At 36.1% G+C, this 14,605-nt stretch overlaps 1 protein-coding gene across 1 annotated transcript; it reads left to right on the top strand.

Annotated features, from left to right (window-relative positions):
* The first annotated feature begins 4,346 nt into the window (after positions 1 to 4,346).
* LOC132122088 (protein phosphatase 1 regulatory subunit 16A-like) lies at positions 4,347 to 14,236 on the top strand. The gene is made up of 10 exons (XM_059531971.1): positions 4,347 to 4,711; positions 5,817 to 5,887; positions 6,746 to 6,891; positions 7,034 to 7,137; positions 8,993 to 9,117; positions 9,199 to 9,324; positions 9,598 to 9,673; positions 9,745 to 9,874; positions 11,268 to 11,430; positions 13,237 to 14,236. The coding sequence occupies exons 1-10, from the start codon at positions 4,465 to 4,467 to the stop codon at positions 13,723 to 13,725; spliced, it is 1,677 nt and encodes a 558-aa protein (XP_059387954.1). The 5' UTR covers positions 4,347 to 4,464; the 3' UTR covers positions 13,726 to 14,236.
* The last annotated feature ends 369 nt before the right edge of the window (positions 14,237 to 14,605 follow it).

Here is a 14,605-nt window from a genome sequence, read left to right on the forward strand (position 1 = left end):
GAACCGGGACTATTCCCGGTGGCCTGGCAGACGATTTGGACTTCTACTTTAATATTGTTATTGTATAATTGCAGGCCGAATATACTATACCGAATATTCCGAATCCGCGATTCGATAATTAAATCTCTAATAAATCATGAATCGGTTAGACGTGACTGGCAATGGTTGGGCTCGCGCGCTCTCCGCGCCTCCGCCGAACTGTTTGGATCAGACTCCGAGTAATCAATGCGAGAGAGAGAGAGACCGGAGTGAACTGTGTAAGCGCAAAGCTGGAGCAGAGAAGCGACACTTCTGTTCAGGGTTTCAGGTGCAGGTCAGTTTCATCTGTAAATATGCTAATGTAATTTTGTCTTTGTTTACTTAGTCAAGCAGCAGCAACAGCACATTGCTCACACTCACTCAAAATACTGTATAAACGACGTCTTTATTATCTATTGTAATGTTACAGTAGTAAGTTAGCAGACAAATCATCATATTTTATCATAGGTTTAGGGGGAGCTAGTGCATACAAAAACACAACCCTGAGGAAAATTTATATAGCCCATGGTATGGCACTAACAGTGGTTTAACTATGGAATTTGTAGTAAAAATAAATACAAGTGGTAATTCATTTGCCAAAAAAAAAAAAAAATTGCACTTACAAAACATGGTAAAAGTCAAATAAAAATCTTCAGTATTAAAGTCATGAGAGAGATGGGTGGATAATGGAAGTGAAGGGGCAGTTCGGGAGAGAACTCTTAATTACGTTGCAAGTCCCCAACCTAAGGATTCAAATCTTTTTCATGTCAGGTCCAAAAAAAAAATAGGGTTGTCCATGTTTCAGAATGGGTTGTGGGTGTGTGAGTGTGAGATTTCCCAGCCTATTTTTTACCCCATTTCTCATGGAAATTAATCTCTAGAACAGTCACTTCATGAGCATTTTTTACTTATTTTGAGAAACTATCATCATATCATATACAAAGAGACAGCAGTGTTTCAAAAAGACACCAATGTTTCAGGAGTTTAGTACACAAAATAGGACACATGCTTATTAGATAACCGTATTTGAGTTGATGTATATGCTTTTATTTTTTTATTAACTATTTTTCCCCAAACCATTGTTAGAAGCAGTTAGATGCCGGTAGTTATGCAAAGATTTGGTTTCAAAAACAGTATCTATAAACTGTTTCTTTTGATTTTAAATCTGCATTGAACTTCAGATCAATCTCTAAGTAAAAGGCAGTACTAAAGTCTGATTGTGTGGTGGATGTGTTCAAATGTGATCATCTTAATTCAGGTGATGAAGAATGATGAAAGTCTGACAGTATTGAGCACTACTGTAAGGTTAAACCTGCATGGTGTAAAATGGTTGAAGATGATTAACAGTTGCAAATTAACATTCATTAGAAATTTATAAAAGTAATCAAAATGTACTCAAAAGTAATTAGTTACATTACTTTATTAAAGTAATTAAAAAAGTTACACTACTATTACATTTTAAATAGGGTAACTTGTAATCTGTAACCTATTACATTTCCAAAGTAACCTTCCCAACACTGTTTAAAAGTGGTTTAATTTTACAACCGTGACAAACCATGCTGGATCGTAGGGCAAAACACAGTAGTCACCTGGCTGTCACCAGCGAAGCCAGGTCAGGGAGAGAGAGATGCTGCTCCACAGGGGCAGGGCTCTTGATTTGCTTGTGTTTGTGTTACCTGTGGTGGCTGTGACTAGAGATGTTGAGGGACAGGTGCTCGCACAGCCTCACAGATTAGAACTTAAATGGTGTTTTTGGTAACACGCTTGATTGAGAATTTATGCTATGGGTTAAATTTAATAAAATTAAATAAAATATAAAATTAAAAAGTGGGAAAAGTATTGCAAAAAGAACATTAGGCAAAAAAAAGGCAGGCTTCAGCACCACTTTCAGACAGCTTGCAACTTCAACAGCACTTACACACACACATTTTCCTCTCCTTTGCATTTCACCTCTGCTCTAGCTTGTTTCCTAGGCAAGCTTTGTAATAAACCTAGCATTGTACATTGTGAGTGAATGTTGTTTGGCTCTGTGACATCATAATTTGATCTCTATCTGTATAAAGTCCTGTTTTCTGCGTCTGTTAACTTAAAGGAACACTCCACTATTTTTGATAACAGGCTCTTTTTATCTTCTTCTTTGTTTCCGAGTTTTACTGTTTTTTTTTGTTTGTTTTTTTATCATCCATTCAGTCGATCTCCAGTTCTGCTGGTAGCACTTTAGCTGTTGCTCGGCATAGATCATTGAATCTGATTAGACCGTTAACATCTCGCTTAAAATTGACCAAAGAGTTTCAGTATTTTTCCTATTTAAAACTTGACTCTTCTGTATTTACATTGTGTACTAAGACCGATGGAAAAATGAAAAGTTGTGATTTTCTAGGCAGATATGGCTAGGAACTATACCCTCATTCCAATGTAATAATCAAGGAACTTTGCTGCCGTACCATGAGTGCAGCAGTGCCCAGATAACTTCCAATGGTAGCCTATTTTCAGGCGCTCTGTATATCATTACGCCTCTGTGTGTGTTGTTTAGCAGAAGAAAGAAACTTATACTGGTTTGGAACAATTTTGGAGTTTGGAGTGTAAGTAAATGATGACAGAATTTTCATTTTGGGGTGAACAATCCCTGTAAGAATCTTGGCAAATAGAATATTAAAAAAAAGCAAAATAATGTCTGTACAAATACAATAGGGTTCCAGCTAGAAATAAACCAACAGCACTGCTCAATATCAGGAGCTATTTGTCTTAATCCAATCTTAATCCTCTCGGTTTGGTTTGCAATTTGCATGGATAAGAACTTGAACACAATCATGATAGAACCTAAAAGAACTTGAAAGTAGGACTGGGCAATTTTACAAAAAAATTAAATTGTAATTTTTCCAGAATGTTTGACCGATTTGTTAGAATGTAACTAAAACATGATTCAAGTTACTTTTTATTATTAACCCTCTACTTAGAAAATTCTATACCAAGTGCAGCACACATGAAGTTGTCAATATGATGTAAATGTTAAACAAATCATTTAAATATATTTACAGAAAAGAGGCAAAAACTACAACTACATAGGCCTATTGTACAAACTTGTCTTATACCTATTATGTGTTCAGAAATAATACAAGGGAAAATCTTTAAGAAAATCTCAAAAGTCAAGGTAATTCAAATTCAAAATGAGTGAAGGAAGCCTATAACACCAGTATTTCTATTTTTTATATTATTTACTATAAATATTCTTTAAAACAACAGCAGCTTTAACCCTGTCACCATGATACAAACATGACATATCAGACATACAGTAGTAGTTCTTTACAGGCTCTTTATTCGAATGCACTTTCTGTGTAAACATGGATGTGTTTGACTTGCGCTGGAAAAACGTCACTCTTGCAGTGTCTCATGCATGAAACGCGAGTCCAAAAACACTGTGCTCAAGTTAAAAGAAGTCCACTTCCATCTTGCACTGCCTGCTTCGCATCTTTGTCAACATTAAAGCGCACTCTGTGTGAATGGCACTTAGCGCTATATTTATGGTCGTTCAAAGAGCACTTCACACGTGCGCAGACATGCGGTTGGATCGTTCTTTTATCTTTACTGTTATCACCAGCATATTGTCAGAGTGTCTAATTCTAACATTTGGTAATATTTCTATTCAAAAATCGCGATTCCTTGATTACAAAAAAATTTAATTGTGGCAAAACAATAAACTTGAATTAATCAATCAAATCTGGAAAATCGCCCAGGCGTATTTGAAAGATGTCAAGTCATAGACTAGATATAAAGTACATTCATTGACATAATATTAAATGAGTGATAAATTAGTGTTACCTTTTTTTTTTTTTACTGTACTATACCACAAAACAATCATCAAGTCAATATAAGCATTCCACCTGGAAAGATGTTCATGGTTAGATAACTGTGTCAAGAACTCCATGGTGAGAAGTGTTTGTAATTGTTCCATGTTGAGCTGCACTTTAGAAAATCAGTTAGAACCATTCCTTACTGTACTTGGAATAGTTTTGTGTGATGGTGGGATGGGAATTGGCTAATGATGATAGACTGCTAATAGGTATCTAAGAACTTCCAAATTTGTCAAACTGTATAATGTTATCTATTACACAACTCAAAGAGAATATTCATCCATTTTTCATACTGTAGTTTTACTGTACTGTCAAAGCAAGACATGAGAACGTTGCACTCTTTCTTTGCAGAACTTGTCTTCCTGGTCTATATAGAAAAATTATGAAGAATATGATCCGTCATTGGCAGTTATCTACGTCTCTACATTATCCCATTGGATCTCCAGTTTGTTTGCAGCTCTCATCAGATGTTTGAATGTCAGAATTGAAAGTGTGAAGGAGTTGAATGCCTATGAGAGGAGACAGCAGAAATCTCCAAGCAGGAGCCACAGTCTTTGTGGTGTGAGAAGGAATTGTGAGTCTTGACTTGGGAGATATGGCAGAGCATGCTGAGCTGCTAGCAGAGATGGCAACTATTGGCCGCCTCTCTGCCACCGAGCGCCTAAAGCATGCACAGAAGAGACGGGCACAGCAGCTGAAAGGCTGGGCTCAGATGGAGAAGGACAGTGCCCGTACTCAAAAGGGCAACCACAAGGGAGATGGGGTGAAGAAAAGCAGAAGGGTGACCTTCAACACCAGTGTGATGTTGCTGGAGGCTGCAGCCAGGAATGACATAGAGGAGGGTAAGAGTAAAGGACTAACAGTATTACACATCTGTTTTGTTTATTGCAAAGACTGTAGGAAGTCCACACGCCTCTGTTAAATCTTTTTTGAAATGAATCAAATAATCCAAGGTCCACCTTTAATGTGATATTGAAAGCAGTTTTTTGTTACTCCACCTTTCATGCAAATTCCCTCTGTTGTGATTTGCTTACTATGTGATTACACATGTTACCTTGTGCCTTTTTACTCTGGAAATCAAGACTACATATTTTACCAAAAATAAAAACAAAAATATTTGTACAGATGTTGATAGGTAGGCAAAAATTTAAAGAATGGTCAAAATAATTATCATATTTTGGTAGGGCCAATAATTCCAATAATCTGTGCCCATATACTCATAATTTATATTGACAAATTTGTACATGGCTCTCTCATTTTAATAATTTCACTATAAACTATAACCTCAGTTTATCAATCTGTATTTGTAGATTTGTAATCTGTACCCTCTGTTTACAAATTCATATATACAGATACTGAGAAATATTAATAATGTTAAGTAAATAGTAATATTTACTTAAAATATAGTAATAAAGTAAATAGCCTATCCAACATTGCACTTACTGTCATATATTCCCAAAAATCATATATTCTTAATTAAAGACCACGCATTGCTAGTTGTAGATAAAGTACACAGAAATAATAAATAAAAACATTCTGATTGTGATCGTGCTTCACAAATCAGAACTCTTTACTCTAAACTGCACCTCACTGCTCACTTTCTTATAGTTTTAACAGAGATTGAAAGTATAGTTTAAAAAAATCATAATTTACTCACCATCATGTAATTTCTGTAAGACTTCTGCAGAACATTTATAACATTGGATCAAAACAACCTTGGGCCCTTTTGACTTCAGTTGTATAGACAAAAAACAACGAGACATTTTATAAAACCTTCTATGTGTTTCACAAAGGAAAGAAAGTGAAAATTCTGTCAATATCCGTGTGTTAACAGTGATGACCGAAGTGTTATTTTTGAGGCAAATGATCCTTTTAATGCCATAATTTGTCCAAAATGTTAATAGTTTATAATTTTGGTGACCAAAAAGTATTTTTGTCTCCTGGCAGTACGACAGTTGCTCAATAATGGAGTCAGTCCAGACTTGTTCAACGAAGACGGGCTCACTGCACTTCATCAGGTACATGCTCATCAACAAAAACAACACAAACACAGGCTGCAAAACAAGAACGTCAGCTCAGTTGAATTGGTTTCATGTTGTAAACATAAATACCCTAAATCAGTGTTACTTCAATATCACATACTCCTATAATGGCAGAACTGTTAATGAGATAAAAAAAACTAAGCAAAACTATTTCAAAAGGGTTTCACTTTGGCTACGTTCACACTGCAGGGCTCAATTCCGATTTTTTGAAAAAATTAAATTTTTTTGCAAGGCCGTTCACATTTCCAATTAAATGCGACCTTTTGTGATCTCCTGTGTGAACGTGAAATGACCCAGAAGTGATCCGCATGCGCAGAAGAGTACTCAACGGCCAACGACGTCACTCGTTGTTTGCGGAAGTAGCTAAACATGGATGTCAACAACAGTGTAGTCAACAGCGGAGCTCGTTTAGCAATATTAAAGTTATTTTAGCAGCATCGTCCGCCATGGTTGTTGTTTATCTTCTCATTCCAGCCTACTTCAACGCAGAATTGTGACGTTTGTAGCATATCAATGACGTACGGGTCGGATACATGTGACCTGGCTGTTCAGACGGAAGTCGCATTTCAAAAGATCGGATACGTATCGGATTTAGGACCACATACCCAAGTGGCCGAAATTGGGTCGTTTCAGCCTGCAGTGTGAACGTAGCTTATGTTTTCTATCAGCTCAACTAAAACACAGCACACAATTATATTGGTAGACTACTCTCAGTTAGTCAGTTAGTTTGTTGTTGGATGACCTTACGATAGGTTGGTCATCTTGTCACTTCCCTACTCTTAAATCATGTTCTTCACCGACAGTAATTCAGATAGCTCTTGTGGTTCTCTGCAGAGCTGCATAGATGATTTTTTGGACATAGCCCGCTGTCTTCTGGATGCGGGTGCAAACGCGAATGCGTGTGACAGTGAGCTGTGGACCCCTTTACATGCGGCGGCCACCTGTGGACACACTGACCTCGTCCAGCTGCTGATAGAAGCGTGAGTCTCAATTTATAATTCATTTACTGTGCTTATCTTATTGCTTTGTCATACACTATTTTTTATTCTTGTATAAATACATGAACTTATATATTCACTTTTATTGCTGTATAAATAGTATAACTTGTGTTCATGTGTTCAGGGGTGCAGATCTGTTAGCGGTGAATGCAGATGGAAACATGCCGTATGATCTGTGTGAGGATGAGGCTACGCTAGAGCTCATAGAGATGATCATGGCAGAGCGGGGTGAGGGTTGCTTATAATATACTTTCTGTTGAGTTAATCAATCCTCTTATGAGCAGTGTTGAGGAATAATGCTTTTAAAAGATACATTATTTCAATGCTCCTGACAAACAGCAACTTGTCTTTTTATGGACAGTAATTCATAAGATACGTCTGTGCTATATTTGCTTTTAAAGAGTATGTTAGTATATTTTACTTTAGGCTACTTGTTAGTGATGTCTTAATGTATGTTTAAATAAGTTTTTTAACAAGTTTTGACAGCCACTGTATAAATGATTATAGCCTATTTAAACAATTTAGAAGTAAATTTAAAAACTGCATTATGCACAATTTAAATGTTTGCATACATTTTCTTCTATATATATATTTTGAGTATTGATTATTATAGGTAAAAATAAATATTAAGTGAATTTTGGGTTCTGTTGTTAATTGTAATCTTATTTAAAAGGGCTTCCTTCCTATAATTGTGTTAGTTTGACTGAACTAACTTTTAGCTAATTTGACTAAAGTCAAATGAAAACTATTATACTAATAACTAATGTATTAAAAATGACTGAATTTGTGAGACTGTGTTACATATGTTGTGTTTATTTAAAAATATATGCTAGTGTAATTCTATTCTGTCCATTTATATTATTAGGCATGGTTATCTTGACCAATTATAACACATAACTGAGAAGAATAACAGTGAATTAAACCATAATGAGACTGAGAGAATAACCAGAATACACAGCATGTAATGAACATAAACCAACACAACACAAATTTCTAGTAATAAAACAAGTACACTAGTAGTTTCAGAAGCATTATTTTTTAACCAACAAAACATTTAACATTATATATATTTACTAAAATTTGTAATATATTTGATCTTATTCTTAGACTATGATTCCATTTAGTCTGAGGATATTAAATTTTTCATTTTTTCATTTTAGTTCAGTGAATGATGCCTAGTTCTTCGTTAAAACAAAGTTGGCAAGTATATGATGCCAAGTGATTTGAAATCTTGTTTTGAAAGTCTTGTAGTGTATTTTAGCCTTAACAAGGATGCCAGCAAATGAGACCAAATTATCAGTGAAAATGTTGGTGGAAAATCCAATATTTCAGTATCACAGAAATATTAATAATTACATTTTTCGAGCTATTGGCCAATAATATATCAGCCGCTGATATATTGTGCACCTCCGTATAAAAATGAGGATAGCCATTAACAAAGACTGTGAGGTCTACAGGTATGAAAACTATATTTTCTTGATGACACAGCAAATATCATACAAACATACAAGTCTTAAACCCAATTCCAGACTAAAATGTAAGTTTTGGCTGTTTCAACTGAAAAACTTAATTGATCTTTGTCAGTGCCTTTATTATGTCTATATTATGTCTTAAAGTAATGATGCATTAGCTTTACTCAGGATGCATTAACATGATGAATTACTGAACTTGCAGTTCAGTAAGTGAGCCGTTTGCTGATTAAGTAGCTCCTCTCTGATTTAGTGAAGAATTTGTTGGATTGATTCAAAGCTGTAACTCCTGAGACTGTGGGAACAAATAAATAAAGAACCGATTCCCAAGAGTCATATCTCGGCGTGCAGCCCATGAGGAATGCCGCCGCTGAAAAGAGCTACAGATAAAAACTCTTCTGTGAATATGTAAATACAAGTAATGTAGCCGTGAGAACTATCATAGATTTATTTGTATAATTACACTTCCAGGACTTACATGTTGTAATATTACATTTCAGAAGGTTTTGATTTCTGTATTGAGTACACAGGTGGAAGAAAGACACATTTATGTCGAAGGTAAATTTTTATACAAATCACAAAACACTTGCTACTATCTGTATGTTTATATTTAGGGATTACTCAGGATAGAATTGATGAATATCGTGGAGCCAAGGAGAGAGCAATGTTGTCTGACCTTCAGGAGCTGGTTGCGAGTGGAGCTGATCTGAATGTGAAGGACGAGCACGGGGCCACTCTGGTAAGACATGGCAGTGCAGGTAGACAGGACGATCATCTATAATGTTACCAAAACTAAAGATCTTGTGTTTTCTCTCTGTAGCTGCATGTTGCAGCTGCTAATGGATACGTGTCAGTCGGAGAGCTGTTGCTGGAGCACAGAATATCTCCTAACGACAGGGACACTGATGGGTGGACGCCACTCCATGCTGCTGCCTGCTGGGGACAGGTGATTACTAACACACAAGAGGGTCTAGTGTGTGAAAACTAAATTGTGATGTTATTGCTGCTAAAAGTGGATCTACAGACAATTAAATCATAGGGTGTCCTTAGTTTGTCACCTATGGCTTTTCAACGTTGGCTTTATTTTTGTTAAATGACCAGAAATGTTTATTATGTTTATTATTATTTTGTCCATAAAGAAGTTAATTGGCAAAAACATTCAATTTAATAGCAGAATTAATGGTGATTTTTGAGTCATTTTGTCTTTCTTCACTTTTAGATCCAGATGGTGGAGCTGCTGGTAGCTAATGGTGCAAATTTAAATGCCAAGTCTGAGCTGGATGAGACGCCTCTTGGTATGACACATCCTGAAGGTTTGATCAGTAGTGACTTGACTGAAGGCTTCACACTTCTTTTTATTTTGTAGATGTGTGCACTGATGAGGAGGTCCGGACCAAAATGATGGAGCTGAAACACAAACACGATGCCATCATGAAGTGTCAGGACAAACACAAAAACACATTGCAGAGACTAGTGTCCAGCACGGGCAGCAGGGGGTGAGTGCTGATGGAGAGAGTGCAAAGCCACGTCTAATATATTCTCTCTCTTTAGGTTTAATAAGAAGCTGTTACTACAGCAAAGAAGTAATTGTTTTTAAAAATCCAATGAGATTTATGTTTGCACAAGGAGTCTGACAACAGCCAGTGCTCCACACAGAGGTCTGATCTCATCTTCATTATCCAGCCTGTCTGGAATAACATGAAGAAACAGAACAAACTGATACACACTCAATCCAGAAGAACTGTGGTAATGTCTCCAAGATGCCTCAAGAAACCTGCCTGCAAAGCTACTTAAAAAACCATGCGCAAGTGTACCTAGTGCTTTAGCTGCTTTAAATGCAAAGGTTGCTCACACCAAATGTTGATTTAGTTTAGTTAATAGAAGTTAATTGATAAAGAAAATCTATTATGGCATTTTTGTTGACAGCTTACTCGTTTTACAGAAGTTTTACACAAGTGCATAAAACTTTTTGCAGGTAGGTAAGTACATAAAACTTAAAAAGCTTTGCAGGTAGGTTTCCTGAAGTATATTGGAGATGTTGTCACAGTTCTTCAGGATTTACTCTGTTTATCATTCCAGCCAGACTGGATGATGATGAGATCAGATCTCTGTTTGAGATGGTCAGACTCCTTGTGCAAACAAAAATCTCACTTGATTATTACAATTAATGGCAAAATGAATGTTTGGAAATGTAAACTGATATTTCCTACTGACACACTACAGCAAAAGATCGAAATAACTGACCAAAAACAATTTTTTGGCTGTTGAAGATACTATTATTCTAATAATTTTGGCCACCACTGTATGTTGATGCATGGCAGAAAAGCACACATGAAAAACATTCCAGAACATGATTTTTTTGTTGTAACACTTTAGAATAGTTAACACCTATTAGTTGCTTATTGGCAACTGAGAGTCGGATACGCAATCGGAGGGTTGTGAGTTCGAGTCTCGGGCCGGCAGGAATTGTGGGTGGGGGGAGTGCATGTACAGTGCTCTCTCCACCTTCAATACCACGACTTAGGCATATTACTAGAATATTAGCCATGTATTAGTGCTAATTATTAACATATTAATACCTTATTCTACTTGACCTTATTCTACATCCCTAATCTTACCCAATACCTAAACCTAACAACTACCTTACTAACTATTAATAAGCAGCAAATTAAGAATTTATTGAGAGATATGTCGTAGTTAATAGTTAACAAGTGTTACCTATTCTAAAGTGTTACCCAACTTTTTTCTTTTTGAATATATTTTAACATGTTTGGTCAAAAACACTAGCAGTAATCATGGTAATTGTGATCTTAATATACAATTGAATTCAGTGTAATAATATAAAGATGGTGTCTGACCACCCTTCTTTTTTGTATTTTGCTTTTACAGTAAAGTAGTGAGGCGCACCAGTGTGAACGAGCGCAGCAGTCTGTACCGCAGAGAGCATCAGAAGGAAGCCAAAGTGTGGCAGGAGAGAGGAAGACAGACAGAGGCCCTGGAGGATGATGAAGACAGACAGACTGATGCTGAACTGAACCTGCACGCTGTACTAGTGAGAAATTGGCTTAAATAACATTTTGATCTCCATTCAGTATTTGAAACCTACTGAAATATGACAGATTGGAAACACAGATTAAATATATTCCCTTTTTAAAAATCTTACATTAAAGCTGTGGTGTGCACTTTCTGCACTGCCAGTGTGCACTGTGTGAACTGGAAGTTGCTGCCATGCCGACATTATTTCAGCGTAACCGTTCCAACTAAAATGGACTTTTGAATATAGGGTGGGGTTTTATTTTAGTGCTCCTCCTTTCTGTCTCTCACTCATAGCTACCTAACGGCTGAGGGGCGTGTTTAAGTATATACTGCCCCATAGCTGTCAACCTGATGTCATCAGAGAAGGAATGCCATTCCAGGACAAAAGCAAATGTTCAGATTATGATTAAAGATTATCAAGAGAAACTATTTGTTTTTTCAGTTAATTAACTTGCACATATTTATTGTTTACCTGTATTGTTGCGCTAAGTAAAAAAAAGTCAGTGTTGATGTCATTAGGAATTTAAGAATATGTTTAAATAAATGAAGTGACTCCGCTTCTCTAATATGTGTAGGGATATTGTAGTTAAAAAATATGGGTGGATAGGGTTTATTGTGTTTGTTCAGCTCTTTTCCTTCTTTGTTTTCCTGCCCTAAAAATGTGGACCTCTGAATTTGGTAAGATAATCCCATATGCTACCCAAAACTTGCATACGTAGACACATCTACCCAACATTAGGTTTCTGCTAGATTCCCCTTTCTCTCAAACATATTTTATTGGACTTTCCTGCGTTTAATAAATGTAGAAAATTCTTTCATGAAGTGAACTGAAAAAGTTTAGTATAATTTTGCCAGGAAAAATGTTTTAGAATTTTTATCATGTTAATGTGAAAAAAAATTGTTATATATAAAAAAAAGAAAAAAAAAGAAATGTATAGATATATAGAAATTGTGTAATTTTTTTTATTATTTTATTTGTTATACTTGCTTTTTTTTAAAATATTTTTAAAAATAGTTTTTGACATGAAAATAGGTGCTGACATTGCTTTAAATAAAACTATACTACTACCCAATATTAGGTGGCTCTAAAACAAATTTATTTTTGCTAAAACTCCAAAACGTTCTCCTGATTAGAATATTTTCGATCTCCCATAGATAGATATCCCATGGTTATATGGATCTAAGTTTCCATTTGTATGTTTCCATTTTTATAGACTTGAATGTATCCTGGCTTGGCTTACTTAGGAATGTAGACTGATTTATTATATCATTGCGGTTTATTATGTAGACATGCATCCAACAAAAGCTCATCAAAAGAGTTTTGATTCATTTAACGATTTAGCCAGTGTGGGCTCAAATATTTGTGCAATGCGGCTCATAATGACTAATTTGCTTATATCTTATGAACGCAATGTTCAGACTTCACTAAGCTTGCTGCAAATGGACAAAAGGAAATTCTAAGGAAATGTGCCATATTTCATAAATTCCCATTGCTGCGGGGAAGTGGTATAACTAAAGAATAACTCTGTGTACAGTGTGTTGGCTGAAATACAACTGTATTGTGTTCACTTGATCAAAAGTATATCTATTTTTTATTTACACGATCAGTTTTGATATTTTCCATTTTCCAACTGCTGGAAATTGCTGCTTGTGGCTATATCGAGTTTAATGGTTTTGCAAAGAGTAGAATGACCGTATAAAGCACAAAGCTAGTTTTGTTTTGTGGAGAGCCTCAATTCTGTTTTTGTGTTTTATACTGTACATATGTACAGATGTGACTTGGTCATCCTTGCTGAGTTTTCTTGTGCCTTCTTTGGTTTAGGTGTCCAGCTCTAATGCAGCCCCTGTTCCTCCATTAGAGGTCGGCGAAGTGGAAAATAGAGCTCAAGTTCTGGGGAACGGCAGCACGGCTACGATTTCTTTCTCACTTCCAGGAGAACTCCAGGGCGGGGGCCGCATGGATCGCAGCGCCTCCTATCAGCTCACTCCAGCTTCGGCTGCTGCTGACGACGGGGACAGCATGAGCAGAGAGAGATCTCACCACACGCTTGCAGATCTCAAACGCCAGAGAGCAGCAGCTAAACTGCAGAAACGTCCAGCACCTCCTATACCGCTTTCTGCAGACCCTCAAGATGAGGTCGTTCCTAAAGGACCCCAGGGATCTCTGGAGCCCCCCGAATCAGTACAACAGGACGTGTCCCCCAGTGCAGTGTACTTTACCCAAGCTAGTGGAGATCCACCTCTGCTGAAGCTGACAGCACCAGAAGAAGACACAACTAATACAAAAGAGCCATGCTGTGGACTCATGTAGAAGCAGCGGACGAACACGTCTGCTTTCATGTGATAGTTCCTGTGGAAAAACTAGAATTATAAGGCAGGTATGTGGAAATGAGTTTCATGTCCAAGTCATGCTTTCTCTCACAATGGCACATAGACAGAGTGAAGCGTTTTCAACACTAATATGAATAATTATGAATAATTTGATGAAGGACTGTGTAGCTTTCTGAATGGATGACACAAAAAATCCAAAGAAAGAAGAGCAAAGTGTCCACATTTAGATAGTTTCTTGGATTAATTGCATTATTGCAGTATTTCAATCTTTTAAGATCATATCATTTTATTTTAATTAGTTGTTATGGTCATTAAATTTTTTAAGTATTGGCTCAATTATTCAATACATAGAGAAAAAAAAAACTCTGAGCACTTTACTTGACCAAACTTTCAGCAATCTTCTGAACTTTGATGGAGATTAATACTGATACACAAAAAAAGCACAAATGAAAAAATTGCACTGATCAAAATAAAGTTGCATATCATTCACAGTTCTGCTGTAATCTGACAGCTAGTATGTTTACTCTTGTTCTTTATTCACACCTGGTGGCACCATTTCATAATGCTTTCAACAAACTCATGTCACATCACCTGTCTTCATTGTTTATTGCCTTTGAGATCGAACTTAAGCTGTAATACAAATAAATAATTACAAAATGTTTATTTTATAAAAAGATGCACAAAGTCTGTGTACCTTTAGATATTGTTCTTACCATATTTTTATTTTTGTTCATCACACTTTGTTGTAATGCGTCAATAGAAAAAATAAAACCAAAATGAACAATACAGTAAATACTTTTTGTTCTGAACACCCTGTGTCAATTTGGTGTAGAAAATCTGAAATTTAAAAAAAAAAACTA

This window comes from Carassius carassius, chromosome 40 (assembly GCF_963082965.1).
Source record: "Carassius carassius chromosome 40, fCarCar2.1, whole genome shotgun sequence".
Taxonomy (NCBI): domain Eukaryota; kingdom Metazoa; phylum Chordata; class Actinopteri; order Cypriniformes; family Cyprinidae; genus Carassius; species Carassius carassius.

What these genes read in the sequence shown, in the direction of transcription:
- LOC132122088 (XM_059531971.1), top strand. Translation starts at nt 4,465, where the DNA reads ATGGCAGAGCATGCTGAGCTGCTAGCAGAGATGGCAACTATTGGCCGC. An exon ending in GATGATCATGGCAGAGCGGG is followed by an intron (nt 7,138 to 8,992) that starts GTGAGGGTTGCT and finishes GTTTATATTTAG; the next exon opens with GGATTACTCAGGATAGAATT. An exon ending in GCTGGATGAGACGCCTCTTG is followed by an intron (nt 9,674 to 9,744) that starts GTATGACACATC and finishes TTTATTTTGTAG; the next exon opens with ATGTGTGCACTGATGAGGAG.